Here is a 24123-nt window from a genome sequence, read left to right on the forward strand (position 1 = left end):
AGAAGGTGTAGCTCTGACTCCTGCCATGGCTATATATTCTGTGTCTTTCCAGAGGCTAACATTCATACAAACAGCAGAGAGAGATGACAAGTACATTTGTAATTATTCACGTACACCAGAGTGGCGGATGCATCTGTTATTAGGCTGCTTTCATGTTAAATTTTTCATTATTATGACATTTCAGTTTGGCATTTTAAATTTTCATCTTTGTCCCTTTTCATCTGTTACATTTTAGTGACTCAGATATCCCACATCAGAACTGTGTTAGATATGAGGGAGATAAAAAAAAAAAAACCAAACAGACATAATCACTGTCCTCAAGGGTCTCACAGACTGGGACAGAGAGAAAAGCTCAGCCCTGAGACAGAAGGAACTAGCCCAGCGAGCCAAGAGCCTTCTTTACTCCTCTGTTAAGAGATAAAGCAGAACCTGCCTCAGGAAGCTTAGGGTTCCATGGATCCTCCCAGGCAGCAGGCAAGACTCTGAAAGTTCTGTGATACACTCAGGTGATACAGGTTCTTTGTGTTTCCGGGCTATGTTCAGATCCTCAGATTAAAATAGCTCTCCTTACTGTCTCCCCTTAGAGAACAGAATTGTCATTTAGAGAGCAGCAACTGGAGGGAGGAGAGCCACCTGCTATGCAGAAAGGGCCAAAGAGGTTTCTGTGAATTGAATTAGTACCCCCTCCCCCAACAGTACTGCGTAGTGACTTAAAAAGAGAGTCTGTGGGCTCACAGAGGGACCTGTCTTAAATGCGAGTCTACGCAGGACTGTCTGACTGCGTTTGAACCTCCTGGTAAATAACTTGCCAATACCTTTGATTTATTGTTATCCTTTTTATCTTGACTACTTTGTCGAAATGCCATTAGAAGTTCTAAGATTTCGCTCAACTGTTCCATATCTGGGGATTCCTTTTTTAAGAAAGATGAGATTTCCAGGCAGGATAAAAAAACCTTATGTTGGTCATCTGGAGCCTTTGACTTGTTTATGTCCATTTGTTTTTAGACAGAATTTGCAGAAAGACAACCTATGTATAAAACATACACATGTCCTAGCCCAGTCATTCAGGTGTAAGTCAACATCTGCCACGAATGTTGGTCCACACGTGCCGTATTGACTGAAAACATATCTCTGTATGAAATTTAATTTAAGTTGTGCAGTTATAATTGTTAATCTTTCTGTGTTAAGTCAGGCTATGCTCCCCTTCTCTTTCCTTTTAACTGCAATTATAAACAAATCAGCTAAGGGAGTTGAGCTCAGGCAAGAGAGGAGGATGGAGAGCAGGAAGTAGTCAGGTACATAAGCACTCATGAAGTTTTAGCATTGATTCATTTTTGGTTGAAACCCAGTACAAGTGTTATGTTTAGTTTCCCCTGCTCTAAAATAGCACTGTTAATTTTTTTTTCATTTGGTGAATTTTCACACAAGTGCTAATCACACGTTTCTATAAATTATATTAATTTAACTTATTTCCCTAAATGTTGTTCTGCAGTGTGTAGCACGGATGTTCTCAGATTCTTGGCTGTGTAAGCTTGTTGCAGTTGGAAGCGGAACAGAAACATCTGAAAGGCATTATTTGGATAACAGATGCATGAGCATCTGATCTCACCTTTTGCTCTGGTTCCTAAATCACAATTGTTCTTTCCCTTCGCATTCAGTCTGTATGCCCGGCTCCCTCCATTCTTTTTTTTTTTTTTTAATCTTTTTTTTTTTTAATTTTTTTTTTATTTATGAGGAGAGGTAATTAGGTTTATTTATTTATTTATTTAATGGAGGTACTTACTGGGAATTGAACCCAGGACCTCATGCATGCTAGGCATGCACGCTACCACCGAGCTATACCCTCCCCACCCGGCTCCCTCCATTCTTGACATTGCCCGAGGGTTGTTTTTTTTTGGAGAAAGCATTGTCATCACACAAGTATCAGTTAAAAGACTAGTAAACTTCGGTAATTGTTATTTAATAGTTTGCAGGAGGGTGACTACTTCAAATTTAAAAGACAAAGGAGATTGGTGTGGATTATAATGTGCCTTTTCTTGCCCCTAAAAAGGAATACTCATATTTATGAAAAATAACTTTTTTTTTCTTTTACAGAGTATGATTTCATCCATTGTAAATAGCACATATTATGCCAACGTGTCAGCAACCAAGTGCCAGGAGTTTGGGAGATGGTATAAGAAGTACAAGAAGATTAAAGGTAAAGCGACTTTTAATTTTGAAGCCTATTTTCAGTTCCTTAGGCCAATGAGTTGTTGATTCTTGGAAATGTATACTAATTTAGATATAATTTTTCATAAAGTTTTTGTATAATTTTTTATAAAGATAGGATTCTTTTTTAATTGGAGTTTAGCTGATTTATGTATTAGTTTCAGGTGTACATCAAAGTGACTCAGTTATACACATATACTTTTTTTAGATTATTTACCATTGCAGGCTGTTATAAGATATTGAATATAGTTCCCTGTGCTATAGAGTAAATTCTTGTTGCTTATCTATTTTATATATAGTGGTGTGTGTCTGTTAATTCCAGACTCCTAATTTATCTCCTCCCCTCTTTCTCCTTTGGTAACCATGTTTGTTTTCTGTCTGTGAGTTCTGTTTTGCAAAGAAATTCATTTATTTTATTTTTTTAGATTCCACATATAAATGATATCATATAGTATTTGTCTTTCTTTGTTCAACTTATTTCACTCAGTATGATAATCTCTAGGTTTATTCATGTTGCTGCAAATGGCAGTATTTCATTCGTTTTATGGCTGAGTAATATTCATATATATATATATATATATATATATATATATATATATATATATATATATATATATATATACAGGCCCCCTTAAAACTAAGACATTAGAACCAAAGTAAAATTCTTAGCATAATGTGTGAAGTTTATAGTTTTCACAAGAGTTGTTTGTGAAGGCTAGGATCTTTAAAGATATTTTAAAGTGGTATATTTCAGAGAGGCATATCTATTTAAAAAGCTCAATCAATAAATCATTGTCCTTAATTTATTAATGAATATTTAAAGGCAGTCATTCTAGGTTAAATCAGCACTTTACGTGCCAATTAACAAATTGAAATGACTATGTGGTATCGGGACATCTCTGGTCAGAAATGGATTCTTGTGTTTATTTGGAGACAGTTCCAGAGCAGTGGTTAAAGCAGAGGGACTCTGCAGTCAGGCCGCCTTGCATTCAAATCTTGGTCTTCCATTTGCTAGCTGTGTGAGCTTGAACAAATTATTTAACTTCATTAAGACTCAGTCTTCTCATCTGAAAATTGGAAGCAATAAGAGTAAGTCACTGGTAGCTGTGAGGACTAAATGCATTAATACTGGCACGAAGTAGTCTCTTAGTTAACAATGGCTATACTACTGTAGCAATAATTAACAGTAGTAGTTCTGCTAGCAGTGCTACATTATATACGAAATTATATTGGTCCTAAATGTATAATTCTCTTCCGTAATAAATGGCATACTATGTAGGCCATCCAGCCCTTTAAATATATCAGTGATATTTTGCCTTTGCAAATTTGCCAGTGTTGGAGAAATTCTGCTGTTGCCACCCCAATTCAAATGCTATTCAATTCAGATGCTACCAGCCCCTGAGGGGATTTGGGGAATTTTTTGTAACGTAACAGGATGTTTGAGGATCCTCCGAAGTCCATATTTTGCATGATTATGACATCATCCATCATGTTTTATTATAGGTATTTAGAGCCTTGCCAATAGTTCACTGCCCCGTCTGAGAGGGTTAAATGACAATTTATGGTGGGCAGGTAAAAGTAAAGGATGAATTTATTTGTTTTGCTGCCTGCCGGTTTCCTCTAGGGAGACAGAGTGTCTAAGTAATGCCTCTTGGCTGTTGAATATTTGAGAGTTGGTTTACGAGGTTACCTATTGAGGAAATGAGCTTTATATGCATTGGTGGCACATTTCTGGTTACAAAGGAATGAAGACATTTTATGCTAAATAGATAATTTATAAGGAAAGTCAAGGTGTTGAACTACCCAAAAGAAATTAAGTTTACTGAAAACTGAATTAAGATCCATTTCTTTTCAGCATATTCTAAAATTCTTAGGACCTCCAGTTTCTGGTTTGGATATTTGCTTTAGGATGTTACTAATATTAACTCTTGTACAGGATAAGATGGATAACTCCTTCTCACTATAAGATATGATCGTGTGATTCAGAAGTGTTTCTTTTCTGTGAGTGTTGTCTCCAAGTTTTTCTTTTAAGATTAGATTGTTAAAGTGCTTGACTAGTATCCTCTTCGGCTAAAATCAAAAGAATTTCACAGCTTCAAGGTCATCTGTTAGATCCTATTTACTTGGTGTTGTAAGAGTAAGGAAGAGAGAGTCCTTTTATAATAGGCTGGAGTATAATTCCAGATTCAGAAAAACTGGAAACCCTTCACTATTGTGTTTTCAGAATTGCCACTACAGGATGTGTGTGTGTGTGTGTGTGTGTGTGTGTGTGTGTGTATCTGTTCACACACACATTAGCACTTATGTCTTCTACTTTTCTCCTTTCTTTCTTAGAGATTCAGTTCTCCAAGCTCTATTTTTTTCTTCAAGATAGTAAATGCACAGTTAAATCTTTAAGTGCCGTAAAAGCAGACTGAGACCTTGATTTCAATCAAGGAGGTCAAGGATCCCCACCTGAAGAGGCTGCCAGACACTGTGCACACATACTGTTCAAAGAGATGGAGCTAGTCATTGCTGCTGGAAAGTGTGTGTGTGCATGTGTGTGTGTGTGTCAGTAGGAGGAGAAAAGGGAAGGTTAAGGTATGTGTGAAGTAAACACAAGCTGCCATAAAACAGTTCAAATGGTGTTGATTCATCAGCCAAGGGAGTGGGAGGAAAAACAAAGAATTCTTGACAGGTATAGTGGTGTACAGAAAATAAACACCCCAGAGAAGTGCGTTTTATTAACTTTCGACCTCAGAGAAAAGGAAATGTTGGACCGATACAGGCACGTTTCATATGATAGAAACTTTATGCTATGAATAGATGTCGCTGTGGGAGTGCGTATCTAGTAGAATCCATTTCTCATGAGAAAGCAGTGATTTTTGTTTGCAGAATTTCTATTTGTGTCCATCCATTTTCAAAATGAAAAAAAGAAGTAATGGATTTCAAATCTGGAAATGAGGAGTAGCAAAGCAGGAATCCTACCTAAGGGCTCTTCCTGAGAGCTGGGGAGCCAGTTCTGTGTCCTTTCCTGCCTCCTCACTCCCCACCTTGTTTCCATTCTGAAGTTACCAATTTATACGTATCATTGCTGATACTCAGTGTAGAAGAAATCTCAAGCTGACTTAGTGATGTTCCAAACTAAATTCGGGCTACATTGTTAAATATGTTTCTTATTATCTCCTAATGTCTGTTTTAATAAAACAGTGGGAACTAAATGGTTGCTTCTTAATCAAAACCATGATTTCCTAAACATAAGCTATGTGATTCTGTTACAAATTGCCACATATAGATCTCCTAGGTCAATTTTTTTTCTCTTTTCATAGAAATAAATAAACAGTAAAATAATTATATACTCTGAAAGATCAAAGTAAATATGACTAAAACCTGGCAAAAATAAAAGTCTACTGGAAGGATTAAAAAAAAAAGATCAGATTGCAAATTCTATAGTTAATGCTTAAACAAATATGAGAAAAATGAATAATCAATAATTTGATATCATTAGAAACAGATGGAAAAACTATATACAAATGGAATTGTCTAAGTTTTGAAGTAAACATTTTAATGTGCATTTTTTGAATTTGTTGCTATTATAGCTAAACTATTTATACTTTATTCTTTAAAAGTCCTACGTTGGTTTGGCTTAGCATGTTAACTTTATTTTCCCCAATGATCACAGCAAAGCACATTCTGTTTACCTTTTTTCTTTAATTTCAAAGACAATCATAGTTGACATAGACATATTTAAGTTAACATTAGTGTTAATTCAGGATAGATGGGGAGACAGCTTGTATACTCTGGTTTTAAAGTCCAGAACCATGAACCTGCTTCCCAGCAGTTTTTGATATTGAAGAAAATGAAGTGGTTGGATGGGGTAGTTGGCTGGTTTAGATGGCATTTTTTTAATCGCTGTTTCTCTCATACTATAATTGTGTCTGGCCTAAATTTTACAATGTAGAGCTCATAAACTCCCAGATTTAAGAAGAAAATGTACATTTTGTGGAAAAGCAAAAAACCCAAAAAAGACCAATACTAATAGTTGTTTAATATGTAGGAGTTTTTGTGTTAGACAAAAGGATAATCCACAGGAACCTAGAAATGTACAAGTTATTACAGAATTACTTGCAAGAATTTGGAGGATTATGTGGGATATTTACCCATCAATTTTTCTTTCATAAGTTCTACACATTTTAATGAAACACTTATTTTTTTAACCTAACTCTTCTTTTGTGTTAAGTCTATTTAGACATAAACTTGCCCCATTATTTTTATGAAACTAAGTGCAATTATGTGCAACACTATTAGAAATTGTACTATTACACAATCTACTTTTGTAGGAGATCTTATAAGAATAAGAAAGTACCATAACAAAGAAGGGCTTGTATATTTTAAATGTTTCTTAATTAAAAACTAATAAGTTAAAAGCAAATAATTTTACATTTAAACTGTTTTTCATTTGGCACCAAAAGCAAAATGAACTGTCGCCTTTGGTCAGGTCAGTCTCAAGCATTTAATATGTCACAAGAATTAAGGGGTCAGTGAAAGTTCACAAAAATCTAGTGGATGTCACAAAATTATTTGTGTCGTAAAATAATACCACTAGGGTGAATCGACCTAACCAAACCCCATATTTTGGCCAGAAAGCAAAATTATCTTCATCACTTTCCTTTTCTCAATCATTGCTCGAGCCCCCTGATTGCTAGTTGTCTTAATTTTATTTGTTTATTTGAGCTTATTTTGCAAAATATTAAAAAGCTGGGAGAAATGAGGATTTTAAAAACCAGTGTTACTTCCCCAAGCCTGGTTTGTTCTAGTAATCAGTACTTTATCTGACCCTGTCTGATCTAGTCTTGCAAGATCAAACGTCCAGGCCAGCAAGCAGACAGTAAACAAAGCCTGTGAAAGGGTTTCAGTAAACACAAAGATTAGATGTTGAATGAAAATTAAACTCCTTGAACTAGTCCTCTGTACTAAAGTGGTTAAGTGGGTTGTGATTAAAAGAAATAAGTAATTATGATCATTATAGCTGAAATGATATAATGTTACCACATTTAAAGCACCTCTTGTACCCAAAAATGATTGTGTCATTTACAAAGTGGTGCCTCGAAGTTGAATAGAGAAATCAGTGTCCCCTGACCTGGTTCCATAAGGCGGCCCTTGCTTAGCCTTGGTGGTCAGGACAATGCCTTTAATCAACTGCCCTTACTCTGCCCCTGCTGTTGTTTAGCTCTGATGAGGTAAAAGTAACTTAACTTATGTCTCCTGAATTCTTCCAAGTCACGAAAGAAATTTGCTTTCAGCTTTGGATCAAAATGAAGGTGTTTGGCAAGGAAGTTTGTCTGCCCTCTGCCTGTATTGTACCTTGCTTTGACAACATCAAATCCTTGAATTTTATGTAAATATTAGATTCATGGAAATAGAAACATCATTTCCACAACCAAGCACTTTCCATCTTACTGGTTTTCCAACATTTGAAAGAGCCTTGTACATTTACAGTGATGTACATTTATCAATCGATCCCCTTACGCTACCTGGCCTTCTGATCAGAAGCTTATTGGTAGTGTCAGCAAGTGAAGACTGGTGAGTGAGGAATGCCTTGGACCCTAAGCTCAGGTGTGGACTCAGTCCTTACTCGGATCTTGAGAAGCTCATTCTAGCTGTTCTGGTAGCTGCTTCATTAGCTTGAATGTGTTTATTCCTAAATGTTTACAGAATTAAAAACAATCATTTGTCAACAATGTGGTTTGTAGATTAAAAGAAACAAACTTGCAGTCTTCTCATTTATACTCTTTATAAGCCGTTTTAAATATATGTTTTTTAAAAAAGGATGGAAAAGAAAAAAGGATCTGCTCTTCGGACTCCTTCCTTTCTTTCCCCACCCATCCACCCATCCATCCATCCATCCATCCATCCGTCCACCCACCCACCCATCCGTCCATCCGTCCACCCATCCATCCATCCGTCCACCCACCCACCCACCCATCCATCCATCCATCCATCCATCCATCCATCCATCCATCTATCCATCCATTATATGTAACTACTATTTGAAAGAAGTATAAGACACAGCTTCTGGTTTCAAAAAGCCTATATTCTCTATGAAATAACTAATAATATAACATAATTTTATTATCATTCAAAAATTAAGTTGAACATCTACTGTGTATATCTGGCAAGATTTTAAGTAGGGATCATTACACAGTCCCTCCTTGTAAGAAGGTTACAGGCACAATTAAGTGAATAATTTTAATTAAATGAATGTTTAGTGAGTGTCTCTACTACAGGATAGTCAGTGCTAGAAGCAGTGAGAGACATTCAGAAACATGTAAGATCTGGTTCCCACCTCTGGTTGTGTGGCCCTCGACCTGGTAGGGAGGTGGCCCTATGAGTATATCTGGCAAATACATAGCAGTGGTATAAACTGTTGCAGTGGAAAGGTCCATAAATTCTACCTGCTGGGTGTCAGGTTTGGTGTAGATGGGGGTTAATTTGAATAGAAGTAGCACATGAGTTATATCTTAAGGACAAATAGAGTTTTCTAAATAGCAAAAGGAAAAGAAAGAATGTTTCAAGCAACTTGCAAGTTCATGAGTATAGATGCAGAGGTTCAGAAGCAGGATGTGTTTAGGAAATTTTGGGTGGTTGTTCAGTATGTCTAGAATGACTGTGTGTTTACTACGATACTATAATATAACATGCCCAGAAGGGCCAAGATTTTTCATTGGTAAAAAGGAAAAGATAGAGCATGGCTGGGTGTGGGGTTGATGGTTACATCAAATATTGGTGAATGAGCAGGAACGTTTGGGACCCGACCGTGGAGATCATTTGTGTTATAATGACAAAAAATAAGGTTGGGAAGGTAGGGATCACACCTTAGGGAACTCTGAAAGCCAGTTGAGACATTTTGAAAATCATTGAAGGCTTTTCAGCAAGGGAGTGAAATAATGAAAATGGTGTTTGGTTTTTTTTAAACATCCCCTAGAAGCCATGTAAAACTACAGATGGATGTGAGTGTGTTTATGACAGGAGAGGAGACAAGTGGGAGGGAGAAGGGGGATGTGTGTACACCCTGGAGGATGCAGGTAAGATCGAGTCTATTGCAGTGATATGTGGAAGTGAAGATGGTGAGGGAGGTGAGGCCTCGGCTTTGGTGGCAGGAATGAGAAAGAGAGAAATGATTAATGCGATATGTGTGTGGGAGGAGAAAGGAAAATCAAAGCAGAATCCAAGATTCTGAGCTTAAGTGACTCTTGATGGTTTTGACAGAAATAGGACAATATAAACTGAGAGGAATTTGCAGATGCTTCAGTGAGAGTTGGTGAACTGGGTAGAGATATCCACCAGGCCATTCAAGATGCGGAGCCAGCTGACCAAAAGACGGGACTGAAGAATAGATTGTGGAGCCAATTTTTTGGACGAAATAGTTAAAATGCTACTAAAGGAGGAGTCTCTGAAGGAGAGAGTGAGAACAGGAGGGGGCTGAAAGCTTTGAGAGGTAAGAGGGATATAGGTAAGACGACATGATTAGGTAGAAAGTGAGGTTTCATGGAAGCCAAAGGAACATGGGTTATCAGTGGAGAAATGTTATCAGGGGTGACAGGAGGAGAAGAGGTGACTGGAGGCTCTTAGCTTTGGCTAAAAGGGACCATAATGACTTGGAGGAATGAATGGAGGAATGATTGGAGGAAGCTATTTCCCTGTAGCGTGACAACTATGTCCATCTGAGATGGAAAGTGGCAAGGAAATGGGGGTAGCAGATACTGACTTAGGAGGAAAGGCTAGAAAAACCGCTGGCTGCAGCATTAAGTTAAAGTCTAACACATACATCCATCCCACCTGAAGTCTCTGCAGAGGAAGAGGGGTGATGAACAAGAGTTCACAAACTAGGAAGGGGTGGAACCTGAGGCACAGATGATGCTTTGCCCGTGAAAGAAAGAGAAATAGCTGTGTCTTCTTCAGAACCTGGAGGAAAGGAAGGGAGATGGAAAAGGAGATGGGTTTTGGAGGTGGAGTGAGTGGCAAAGAACGAGGCAACTCATGCCCCATGGTAGGGGTGGGCTGGGATGTCGTGATTATCTAGCAGTGAAGGAGAGAGTGGTTGGGATGGGGCTTGGTGAGGAAACCCCCTAAAGTGGGTTCTGGACCAACTATGTTTGGGAACCAGTGAGAGAAGCGGGGAGTTGAGCTCAGGTGACATAGTTAAGGGTTGTGGTTCAGGTCCGTAGTTCTTAGCTGTTTCTAACCATGTGCTTTAGATTTCTCTTAGTTTCAGATTTCCCTTTGTCTTGCCGAAAAACAAAATTAAGAACTCAAAACCAAAGATAGACCCCCGTGGTGCCTGATGAAGAATCTAGAGTTTCAAAATGAGAGCTTTTGTCGGTGGACCAGGGAATTTATTTAAAATCTGGTATGACTGTGGTGACACCCTCTTATTTGAGGGAAATCAGTAGGTTAAAATCAGAGAATTCTCTCGTTCCTTAATCAATTAAATAAAAGCTATTACTGGTTTTTCCTCAGAGGATTTACAAAGTTAAAAGCTGAACAGCCCTTATGTTTGTAAGGTGCTTGAAGCTCTTAAATACCAGTACTATGTAAGTTGCTAGGACTAACATGGTAATTGTCTCTGGTAGACAGTGTTTAACTAGCTGTTTGCCTGACTGGTGTGAGGCTTTCATTTCACCCTTTGCAAGAATTTGAGATTATCTGACCTTGGACTCCTAAACTCCCAAGGAAATAAACATAAATCTAGAATCAGCCGGAGCACAAGTCAAACTAGTTCCACCTTTCAGGCTGTCACCTTTTAAATTGCATATTCCATAGTAATTTTGACTCTTGAATAATCTCCCTACTAGATCAACAATTCCTTGAAAGAGCTTCTGTGGGACTCGTCTATTTTGTGCCCTCCTTCATCCACTTTAGGGCCCTATGAACAAAGGACTTCAAATATTGTAGATACTTAGTAAATGTTAATAAAATTGAATTTAATATACATGAACTTATTTGAACATATGTACTTAGAACAGTTTTATTTTTGCTCATATTATATTGTGACTAATCTTATCTTCTTATCTGCTATTGGATGTCTCAACTGAGAGAAAAAAGAAAATCTTTGCTTGTTTAATTCATATTACAAATGTCCTTAGCAAATTTAGTAATCGGTTAAAATTATTCTGTTAATTAGTTATTGAACTAAAGATTTAGCAATTGTTAGTCAATTCCACTAAAAGAGACAGTAACAGCTTCCTTAAGTAAAAATTAGAGACCATTTATGTAGCCTAAGAAAAACATCTCTTTGAAGTTTTTCCAGCTAGTTTATTGAGTATTTTCCTTGAAATAATGACCCCAAATATTTAAGTCCTATGAAATCAGAAAGAATGGCCAACGAAAAAGAATGATTTATGAGTGGTTTCCTTGATTCACTTTTCTTTAATAGGTTGAATTAAAGAACTAATACACATAGCATGCTCTTGAACAATAATATTAAGTTTCTGAAATGTGATTTTTTTAATCATGTCTGAATTCACCCCTGAAATTATAGTTTTAGATTAAAACACAGAATAAAAAGTAAGATATTATTAGATATAAGTAGTTTTAACCTATATAGAAAATTATAGGAATATTTGAAATGATCAGTGTTATCAAAATTATGATAAGGCATTGTTTGAAACCAAAAGAGACAATAATGTTCAGATGCAGTAAAGGTGGATAACGCTCACGTTTTCTGTGGAAAATAATGGGTCCTATGAGCTTTCATTGTCAAAAAACAAAGGTGTCCAGATTCAAGTTGCTTTATGATAGATATATATGCTTTTGTGGATCTTGATATGATGGAAAAAGGAAGTTGATAATAAGGGAAAATATACCTAAAAAAAAAAAACAAACATCGTATGGTATTATCACAGTGCCTGCTGCTATACTTCGCTTATGGGGCTGGAAGCATTTTCCTTCCAAGCCTTGTTTTATTAGGAGTTAACAAGTTGGCTCTGAATATCTTGCTCTAGGCAGAGGCTTTGCAAGCAAGTTCTCAACCCAGAGACAGATTCTCTTTAACAAATTTAGAGGAAAAAAAAAATCTTTAGGTTTCATAGTCCTAAAAGACTTCGCTTAGCTTTTTTTCCCCCTTTTGCCCTTCAGCCCTTTCAGACTCCTAATATTTTCTTTAATTATACTTAGTGAACTCTTCTGGTTATAGTTTTGTTTTTAATTTCCAATGGTGTGGGATTTATATCTGGTATATATGGAATATTGGCTTTAGCTCTTAAAATCATGTCTGTCTATATTTGTGTTAACAGAAAAATGATTTTTATATAACAAACTGACTTTGGAAAACTACAGTTATTGACCAGGAGAGAATAAATCAGAAGTATTTTCAGTGATTGGGCATGCTCAGTATTGGCAGACAGGATGCTGTTCTGGTTTGTCAGGAAAATTAGTGTTATGTTTACATTGTAAAAAGAAGTTAGCTCAGTGAAAGACTTTGGGTGAACAGTAGGGTGTTTAGTGTTAATATGTAGCCCAGTTCAGAGAGAGGAGTCAAAATAAATATCAGGTTGAATCATATGAAATTGCCACTTTGGTGGGTCAAAATTGTGTGTTGCCAATATCATATGGTAGTTCAGTCTTATATGATTTACCGTGATTGCCTGAGAGTTTCAGGTTATTAGTGTTATGTGAGTGTGCACACACCATTTTATTTTTTGTTGGTTACCTGTTTCAAAGAAACACTTCATATTTTAAAGCGTTTATAAAGGGTACTTACAAAAGCTCTCAGTTGTGTGATTCGTGTCTTCCATCAGTTGGGTGGGAATCCACGCTGATGACACTCATTTGGGGACAAAGCTTTTTGGCTGCAAGAAAAATAAAAGAATGGGAGGATTCATAAAAATATAGTGAGTGTGAATTTGTGTTCCAGATGACTGGAATGAACTGCTAATACACAACAAAATAGGGATTAAAGGGAGCTACGTTTTATCATCAAGTAGAAATGCATTGAAAATCATAGGTGGATGTTACAGGCCCATCTGTGTATATCAAACAGTTAAATTGTCTGAAGCAAAACTATAGGTGGAGTTCTTTCAAGCTAGTATTATTCAGTACAGTCTCTGTAGGGCTGGCCTCATTCCTGGTACGTGATAGGTGATTAATAAATATTTAGCATACAAATTAAAACAATAAAAACAGCCAAAGTGAATAATCTGTTTCAGAGATTAACTCGTTCAATTGTTGAGGAATCAGTCATTTCTTCACTTTTAAGAACTGACCAGCTTCTGCAGTCTGTCACATCAGGAAGGTTGACAGGGCCTTGACTGGAGGAACCAGGTTGAGCTGTCACTGCTCAGATAACTCCTCCACACAGCACATCACCTGTGCACGTCCGTACCACATGTGCACACATGTGCACACAGCACATCACCTGTGCACATCCGTACCACATGTGCACACACACATAAAATAGAAACCAGGACTCACCTGTGGGAAAGCTGATTCGTTCTGGCTCTAAACACTAAAATCATTAACAACCACATTCCCCAAGCTGCGCAGTTCAGCATAAGCAGTGGAACAAAGGTTTTAAGGCCCTAAAGACAGGTTTGAATTCTGTTACTTCCATTAATAGGTTTGTGACATTGATTTTTTGGGTTTTTTTCCTGAGCTTCAGCTTCTTCAATAAAGTGAGCATGCTAATACCTATGCCACACAATCGTTGTGTGAGAATTGAATGGCAGTGATATATACACGGTTTGGCCCAGTGCCTCAGCTACTACATAAATGGTAGAAGGCTTGTTGTTACCTGCAACGCTAACACATTTTAAGAGATGTATTAGCAAGAAAAGTATGAAAATTTCTACGCTTAAAATAAAAACACTTTTCTCTAAAGTAAATATAGTAGAAGTTCTTGTGAAACATTTAAGTCCTGAGAACTTAGCTTTGAGTTACACAGAAGAGAAAAAAATGCTCATTTTCACTGGCCCTGTGATTTGTTTATTATGCTTATGAGGCTAGAGCCAGTAGCCCTAATCAGTTTGAATTTTCCTAAATATTTGTCTACCTTTGGACTGCTATTCCACCTCGATCAAGTCATCTGACTTCTCTGGTATTAGAAAGGGTCATTATCCTTAAAATTGGGACCCAAGATTTTGGGGTTAGGGTTGGAGGAGCAAGGACCTTGGGGTGGAGCTTTGGAAGTTCAAAGCAATTAAATGCTCAAGAATATCTTCTTCCTATGCTCAAAGGTTTGGGTACCCATTCAAAATGATCTGTTTCATTGGGAACTTTTCTACCAAGAGTGCCAAATGGACAGCCTACGTCTTACCTTTGTAGAATGAATCACTTCCAGAGTATTTTCTGAGGCTGAAGGAGTCACAGAGAAATGCACTATCTTTTTATTTTATTTTATTTTTTATTTGGCTTATATTCTACTATCCAGGGTTTCCGGGATTAGTTCTGGGGAATACTAGAGTGGTATCTTATTAAAGAATCCATTAACACTCATTCATGCTAATCTGTTTACATTTGCATAAGCATCTTAATGGTTTAAGGAAAAAATCCATAGGCCAAAAATTCCAGAAATTTTTAAGCACAATGCCTTTTACCTAGTTCATTGCTTTCCACTCATTATAACTATGGGTAAACCTCAGGGCTTATTTCACAAGGGCAGTTGTGTTAAGGTTTACATTGAAACGCTAAGTTCATAATTCTGGAAAAAATGATCAGTCTTTTAAGCAGTATTGACAGACCAACGTGCAAGAACCACACTACAACTGCTGCCATTGCCACTGTATAAACTACCATTATTCTTGTTGCAATAGGGGTTCCACAAGGAGAGATGTCTTAGGAAAGTCTTAAATTTTTGCCAAAGAGTCAAAAAGCAGAAGCAGGTATTCTGAGAAAGGGAATTGTTTTTAAAATCCTAGCAACACAACTCTTTAAAATGCGATTAGGTAAGTAACTTGGAAGGTTGCTTTAAAACCAGTTGACAGGTGATTGTCCTCATTTTACAGATAATCTCAAGATCTCCCAGGTAGTTAGTTGGCACTCAGGCTTTAAAAGTCCCAGTTTGCTCTTCTTTCCACCTATCCTTTACCATCTTGCTTTGATTGGCAGACATCTCTACCAATCAGATGCTTCACCTCTTGCTCATAAATTCTCTTTAGAAAGTATACTTTGGGGCACTTAGTCACTGGAGTATATTAGTTGGAATATTGAAATTTTACTGGGTTTAATTTACGCAGCATATATAGCAAATAGATGTAATAAAAATAATGAAATCTAACAGAGAAGCACTAAGCTAAAGAAGAAAAACGTGTGTTTCTTTTAGTTAGAACGTTTTTGATGCCTACTCACTCCCTGGGAAATAAAAACAGCCATTAAACATTTGCTTTTTAAAAATACTGTGGGATAAACAACAAGGATTTACTATATAGCTCAGGGAACTATATCAATATCTTATAAAAACTATAATGAAAAAGAATCAGAAAAAAAAAGAATGTAGATATATACATATATATGTGTAACTGAATCAATTTGCTGTACACCTGAAACTAACACAATATTGTAAATCAACTATTTTAATTAAAAAAATACTATAGGAGGACACTTTTCTTCTTTCTTTTGGTTAATGTAAATGTAACATGTATACATTTAAAGCATATTTTATTCCTTAAGTTTTCTTTCTATATTTTAAATTCATAATAATTTTTGAAACTTAAAGCTATATTTGTGTAGCATTCCTATAAATTTAAAGAGTTGTGAGATTATGTCATTTTATTTCTCATCTGTTCTCTGTCTCCTGATTCGAGGGTCAAAATATTGAGAAGCTGAATACAACATATGCCTGCGTATACCATGAAGCATGTGATTTTAAATTAACAATGAATTCTTTTAAACTGTAGGGATTTATTTTAAGAAGTAATATGTTGCAATATGGCATAGTTACTTGAACCAAAGGAAGGGTTGCAATTCTTTAGATGACCTTTGGAAAATAGCAGACACTGGTCAGAATGTCCCAATCAGGAAATTTTGAAATGGCAAGCTTAATCTGTTAATCATAATTACACAGTCATTTTCTGAAATTTCCAGTAGCACTTTAACAAAGATCTTTCACGTAACTACTGATCATTTTATTTACTCTTGCAATTCTAAGATAATAATATTTTCCCTATGGCAAGACTGAGACCCAGAGAATTTACAGCTTGCTCAAGGAGGCCCTGCAGCTAGTTGGAGTTAGAATATGGATTTAAATACAGTTTTCTAATACCAAGTCCAATCGATGCTTCTTCAATATAACATAATCAACAACAGAAACTAAAGATATATCATAGAGAAAAAAATTTATAAATGCTTAGATATATTTATAACATAGTGAACATTCAGTAAGATTGATTCCTTAATGTCATTAGGGATTAGAAAAAAAAAGGAATAAGACAGTTATAAATGTCTGGTATAATCTCAAAAGACAAGAATATAAAAGTGAAGACAATATAGAACAGTGATTCTCCAACTTTAACATGCATAAAAAATCACCTGGCAGCCGTAAGTATCTGGTATAGTCTCAAAAGACAATAAATAAAAGCAAAAAGGATACAGGCATTCATTCTCAAACTTGTGTACATGAGAATCTTTGAAACTTCAGTATACATTAGAACTTGAAGAGATCCCAAATTTGTATTTCTAACAGCCTTCTAGGCAATACGGATATTGATGGTTCAAGGGACCATACTTTGAGTATCTCTGACACAGCACAGACCTGTGTACATCCATCCCTCCATGTCAGCACACACACACACACACACGAGGTGCATATACTAGTAATGTTAAACGTTGCATAGTGCCAAGTACTGTTTTAAGTGTTAACATAGATTAACTCATTTAATCCGCACAATAATCCTTCAGAGTAGGCATAATTATTAACCCACATTAAATATACGAGGAAAGTTAAGGAACCTTAAAGGTCACACATCTACCAAGTGGTGGAGCTGGGATTTAAACTCTGGCAGTCTGGCTTAGAAGTCTCTGCTTTTTAACTATTACACCATACATCTTTCCCAACAGCTGAAAAGATACTTACCCAAAATTGCAATAAAGAAATTACAATAAAAAATTACGTGCCAGATAGGAACATAAGACAAGATTTTTATGTATATATACACACATATATATTTTATACATATATATTACATACATATAATATTTTGAGTATTGAAAATGTTCTTGCAACCACCTTAAATAATATATGTCTATATCAGGGATTTGTGATTATTAAAATAAATACTTACTGGATGTACTATACAGTTGCATGAAATAAAATGAGATTTTTGAACCAAATATCTTTTCACTGTAATGCAGATAAATCCCTGGAGAGGAGTGTAACTCTCTTGTCTGTGAACACCCTGCCAGCAGTTTGGGGCATTGAATAACTGAAGTCACAGGGTGCTGTTGGTTAGAACATCAACTCTGGGAACTTGGGAAGGCTTCAGGAGCCCCTAGGATTTAATACAGGGCTCCAAAGTCCTCTTCTACTTTGGAGTTACTTAGAACCCCAGAAGCTCAGTGGTGGGGGGTGTAGTTAGAGAATGGTTTTCCATTCTTTGCAATTTTCACTCAATCTCAGAAAGCTCAGAAGAATTGGCAAGATCCTTCTGAATCTGTGAGTTTCTCAGAAACCTGAGCAGACTCCAGATGTGAACTGTTCACCCACAAGGCCCCAGGACTGGGACCCTTCTCCAGAGGCTGAAATAGCAAAGAAAGCTGCTCAGCTACTAGACGTAGAAATGCTTCAGTCTCGTTTGCCTCAGCCACCTTCTGTTAGGGGCCTTGTACTTGAAGCTGGGGACAGCATTCTTTCTCAGGCACTTCCCACTCCCCAGATTACCGGTAGGACTTTGGCAGCAGTAGAATCAAATCCATTGTGAGTTAAATTGCAGCTTTGATATAAAGCCCTGGAAGCTGTTTTGTTGTTGTTGTTGTTGTTGTTGTTGTTGTTGTTGAGGTTAATTTTTGCTTTTATTTGCCAGTGTAACTTAACTACAGTGGCTAACAAATTTTTTTTACCTAAAAAAGTACATTTTACATCATCACAATCCAACAAACACACACATATATGTATATAACCGAAACCAAAGTTTTGCCAAAAATGTCTACCCTGAGTTTTCCTGTTTTTAAGACTTTTTTTTTTTGAGCAGTTTCAGATTTACAAAATAAAAATGACAGGAAGGTACAGAATTTTCCCATATACCCCCTCTCCACACATATGCATAGTCATTATTTTTATTTACCAGAGTGGTACTTTTTTTTTTTAGCTGAGGATGAACATACACAAGCAGATGTATTTTTAATGTCTCTTTACTAAGTAAGCACTTTGGCTTTATTGAGCATATTTTCTGTTGTGAATGTGAACCTTGCTTTCATCAGAGGCCTACTGCCTTTTATCCTTCAGGTTTCTTAGGATTTCTGATCTGTGGCTGAGTATTGCAGAGATAAGATGGGCCCTCAGAGCCAGGGTGTTACCTTTGGTTTTGGTTTAGTTTAGGATAGACTTAACGTGATATTTTCTATTAGAGTGAAGAAGCAAAACACAAAATCACACACTACTGTTAGCTCTGCATTTCAGTCCCTGTGATTGTTTTCAAGTAATTTAAAAAGAAAGAAAAAGGGAGGAAGGGGGAGGGGAGGAAGAAGGAAGGCAAGCCGGAAAGAAAAGGAAAAAGAAAGAATGAACGCCCAAGCTCAGTTTTCATATTGAGTCTGGTACATTGTGGTGCCCCTCTGAGTTTTGTTTTTGTTTGTTTGTTTGTTTTGAGCATGTGTATTTCACCTGCTGTGACAAAAGAGGCTAAAATATTATTCTGATATTTTTTGTATATGAATGGCAGCAGAAAAAAATTGAAGAAGTTTTTCACATTTGGCAAAATCTGTGCAAACCATTCCTGAAACCATGCATTGCCTTGGTCAGTAGAGATTCATTCTGTTGATAAGCATTTGATTTTTAGGCACTCTTGAAGTTGGGATGATGATTTTTTTTTTCTATATTACTGGAAGTAAAAAACTTGGCTTCTATTGATGGAGCTGTCCAGGACTGGAAAACATTGACAAAGATTCTTTGCTTGACCAAACTTTAGGCAGGCTCCTGAACCTTCTCCTAAGCCCATCTGTGCACGTCTTTGTAAAGTCCAGTTTTACAAGGGCCCTGCTAAGTCAGTTTAACCAGAACCCCTCAGCCTTGATATCTGATCACCCTCGCTATCTCATTCTCATCAATTCCTCATTCTCCACCGTCCCCCAGGTGATGTCTGATCACCCTGGCCTGTATTCAGCAAAGAATCCTGCTGGGTCGGTTTCGCTAGAATCCCCCTTACTGCTGAAGTTTCCTCTTAGTAATTTTCCACCCCCTGACCTCCACCCTGCTCCTTGACTATAAATTCCCGCTTGCCCATGCTGTCTTTGGAGTTGGGTCCATTTTCTCTCCCTCACTGTGAAATCCTTGTATCTATTGCAATGGTCCTGAATAAGATCTGCCTTACCATCTTTAACAAAGATCATTGATTTTTTTTTTTCTTTAACAACATAGGAGGTGTCTTTAGTCTTATAGGCAAAATTTTAACATCGGTAGCCCATGAATGGGCAGGATCTAGTTTTCATAAATGTTTCGTTTGGCTTTAGTTGTGTTTTGAAAATGGAATTAGGTTAAAAATTAGGGGCTATATTGTAAAAATCCAGATTTTTCATTTTTTTGGAAAAAAAATCTAAAGAAATGACAATGTGAGAAAGACAGCTGGCAGAGTCATGGGAGTGGCTGCTTTCTTTGGACTGGGCAGGCCTTCTCTGCCTTCCCCTGGTATCTCTGTGGCTGGCCTCTCTGGCTGTTGTTCTCTGCCTGGGTGTGTAGACATTTGTGTTTGCAATTCCCTCATCACGGCTGACTGATGAGTGAGCACTGTGGTGTTACTATACGTCTCTAAGGATGCTTCCTCACTCACTGTTCTGTATGGAATTATAAGGATATGGAAACTCATAAGAAAAGGGAGAATTATTATGTATAATCTTAAAGGAATATAGATTGACTTTATTCCAGTTCTTATTGCAACAATTTCATGTAGGTTTCATGGAGCTCTGACATTTGTTTGCTTGTGTTTTTTTTTTAATTAATGATGTGATTTAGATATATCTTAAGAAAGTAACTCACTCAAATGTAATTAAATCACTGAAAAATGAAAATAATGACCTTTGGGAAAATTAACTTTTGGTCAAAGAATGCAAGCTTTCAGAGGATGTTTCTCTGTTTTTTGAGTAGAAGAAGAAATGAATAAAACATCTGCTTCTTAAGTACCTGAAAACATAATTTGATATTTGAATGTGCCTTTATTTTGGCTGGAAAAAAGCAAACAAACAAACAAACAAAAGTGAGTCAAATGTATACCTGAGTGCAAATATTTCTTCCTATAAAGTACACCTTTACTCTGGAAGGAGTCTGTGGTCTCTACCTCTTTTTTCAGTAAGGAAATTATCATAGTAACATCTGTTCTGTGGAAACTGTGTTAGATTGCCTTGTTCGAAGACTCTTAACCATTTACTTGGTTTGGTTTTAAGATTGTGTACTGTGAAGTTTAATTATTACAATGACTGAAAAATGTTTGCCTTTAGAGGATAAGGTGAAAATAATTTGTTCACCTTGACCCTTATGAAGGAAAGGTGAATATAAACTGTATGAATTACACTGAAAGGATTAAGTTAGAAACTGAGCTCTTAAAAAGTTTGAGGTAAACTTTTGACTTAGTTAAGGGTTCATAGGAAAGTTAAGCAATCATTTAGTTTTTTTAAAAATCAATAAAAAAATACTGTCTATGTCTGAATATATGGTGATTCCAAGATATGGATGTTGATCTATTTTTACAATGAGAAGTTTTAAATATATAAAACCTTCAGACATACAGATAAAACAATTAGATATCTATTTACATTGTTAATATATTCATTTCCTTCACATGTGTATTAATCACATATTACATAAACTATTTAGAAATATCACTTCCCCATCTTTACAGTTCATTGACTGATTTTATTAAAATTCTTCATGTGTGATTTGGTACTAAGGACTTTGTCATCACTAAATCCCCTGTTTTGAATTATCTTACCCAGTTTTTCAGAACACATCATTTCTGCCTAAATTTTTTTGAGACTCAGTACTTTTTTGATCAAATATGATTCTGTTACTGTAAACCATATGCCAATTTACAAGCATTATTAGTGTATGGTGGGGGAGGGGAGCGGTTATTTTACAAAATTGTCTTATAGGTGGATACTTTTTTGTTCCCCATCATGTAATCACCCAGAGAAGTGTTCTTTAAAGTTATATTAATAGGCTTTTGCATAATCATATTCAACATTTGCAACTGTTAGAAAAAAATGACTAAATCTGTCTGAAGTTTTTGCTTTAAAAAATGATTTTTATATCTACAAGCATTTAAAGCTAGTAAGAGTCGAGGTTGTTTCAGCCTAATGTGTTTTCCCCAGACAAACTTGTTTTACATAATAAAGTAATACAGGAATTAGGTAAGGATTTGACTGTGACGTGACTCATTCCTGAGAAATAATCTTGAAGAAAGAAAAAAATCTGCTTCATATTTGAACATAAATGATACTTTTTTCCCCCTCCCTTTCAATTATTTCTTAAATTTTTACTAAAGTGCAGCAAAGCATAATAAGGTAGACACTGGAGAAGGGGAGAATCTTATTTAATGGCAAATCAAGGTGAGGTTGTTCATTTTGTGAGACTTTTTTCTTACCCTAATCCGTGTCACAATCATTAAAATATCCATTTCTTAAAGAAATATTTCTATAAAAAAGATAGCGAATGAGAAGATAAAAGAATATACTCTGTGGTAGTCGTTTTCCATAAATGTTTCCATAGTCGAGTAATAGTATTTATGTGGAATTTTTATTAGGAGGTAGCTGGTACTTTGGCAGGAGATATTGTCCTTGTCATTTCCTGATAACCATGAACTACACCATTAACCACAAACTGTAGAAGATGAAAACAGCTGGTGTTTTTATCACAGAGGGTGATGAGGGAGATGATTGAGCTTGGGAATATGAGAAGATTTGGAATTTGTAATGGTTAGTGGTTTCTGTCTTGGCTATTCAATAAAATGCCTAATCTTAGAAATTTAAGAAGATTGAAGTGGTAAATATTTTTACATTTGTATTACCTATGGAAAAATCTATTATTGTAACATTTTACAGAGTAAAGTAACTCACGCTTGCTCTGGGACTTCCAGCTTTGTATGAAAAAAGTCTATGTCGTTAAAATACCAAAAATATAATTTGGTGCTACATATATCGGCAATAAATTATACAGGTGATAATAATGATGAATTCTTGTTTTCATCTCTTAACAGTGGAAAGAGTGGAACGAGAAAACCTTTCAGACTATTGTGTTCTGGGCCAGCGTCCAATGCATTTACCAAATATGAACCAGCTGGCATCCCTGGGGAAATCCAACGAACAATCTCCTCATAGCCAAATCCACCACAGTACTCCAATCCGAAACCAAGTGCCCGCGTTACAGCCCATCATGAGCCCTGGTCTTCTTTCTCCCCAACTCAGTCCGCAGCTTGTCAGGCAACAAATAGCCATGGCCCATCTGATAAACCAACAGATTGCCGTTAGCCGGCTCCTGGCCCACCAGCATCCTCAAGCCATCAACCAGCAGTTCCTGAACCATCCACCCATTCCCAGAGCAGTCAAGCCGGAGCCCACCAACTCCTCTGTGGAAGTGTCTCCAGATATCTACCAGCAAGTCAGAGATGAGCTGAAGAGGGCTAGTGTGTCCCAAGCTGTCTTTGCAAGAGTGGCTTTCAACCGCACACAGGTACAGTTAACGTTGAACATCCTAACTAGTGGTTAAGAATAATACTAGGGACAGATTTGTGACAGATCTTAGTTCTTTTTTATCTCTTTAAACACATTTTATGGATCTCAGAACACATTTTATTAGATTAATTAATAACCCTTAGTTCATGAAATACTGTCACCATTGATCATGCTTGGCTGTAATTAATCAGTTTCAGTACTGTAATGAACGTCTGTGAACCCACCACCCAACACAGGACCCAAAATGTTACCAATAACTTGGGTCTGTTTATATGTTCTTCCTCTCAGCATCTTCTCCATCTGCTTTCCCCCAGATGTAACCCTGATCTTGAATTTTGTGGTTATCATTCTTGTTTTCCTTTTTAAGTAGCACTAAAACTATTCATGCCCAATTTATCATTTACCTTGTTTTTTAACTTTATGAAAAGAGTAGCACTATACATCATTTCTGTAATTTTTAATAAACCCTTCAAAATATACAAGTTAGATTTAAGATATTGATAGTGGTAATACATAGTTTACTCATTGTTACACTCAAGAGAATTATATGTCAGTATAATATTAAATGATAAAAAGGTAAACAGTTTATTTATGTATGTCTTAATCTATTGAAGGCTGCTTATAAATAAGAAGTTCTTTGCTACCAGTGCTTAAACATCAGTGTGCATCAGAATTACCTGGAAGGCTGTTAAAACACAGATTGCTGGGCCTAGTCCCAGAGCTTCTGATTCACTAGGTCTAGAATGGGACACAGAAACTTGCATGTCTGACCAGATCCCAGGTGATTTGGTGCTGCTGGTCTAGGGCCAGACTCTGAGAACCACTAATCTAGCTCTTACACAGTCATCCCTTGGTATCCACGAGAGATTGGTTCCAGGACCCCGCTAATACCAAAATCCACAGGTGCAAATACCAAAATCCACGTGCAGGTGTCCAAATCCCTTACACAAAATGGCACAGTACAGTGAATCCTCTCTATCTGTGGATGCAGAATCCACAGATACAGAGGGCCGACTGTATGAGTGATAAACAAGTAAAAGTACCTAAACTTAAGGAGCTAACAATGTA

The 24123-nt window shown here is 36.5% G+C and overlaps 1 protein-coding gene across 7 annotated transcripts in view; it reads left to right on the forward strand.

Annotated features, from left to right (window-relative positions):
- Positions 1-24123, forward strand: part of SATB2 (SATB homeobox 2) — a 197144-nt gene that overhangs the window by 100953 nt on the left and 72068 nt on the right. For all 7 annotated transcript variants that reach the window (XM_074364213.1, XM_074364212.1, XM_074364214.1 and 4 more), the window contains 2 exons: positions 2095-2197; positions 22581-23053. In XM_074364213.1, the coding sequence (XP_074220314.1) occupies positions 2095-2197; positions 22581-23053 (576 nt within the window). The remainder of the gene's footprint in view (positions 1-2094; positions 2198-22580; positions 23054-24123) is intronic.

Source organism: Camelus bactrianus, chromosome 5, assembly GCF_048773025.1.
Source record: "Camelus bactrianus isolate YW-2024 breed Bactrian camel chromosome 5, ASM4877302v1, whole genome shotgun sequence".
NCBI classification, from domain to species: Eukaryota; Metazoa; Chordata; class Mammalia; order Artiodactyla; family Camelidae; genus Camelus; species Camelus bactrianus.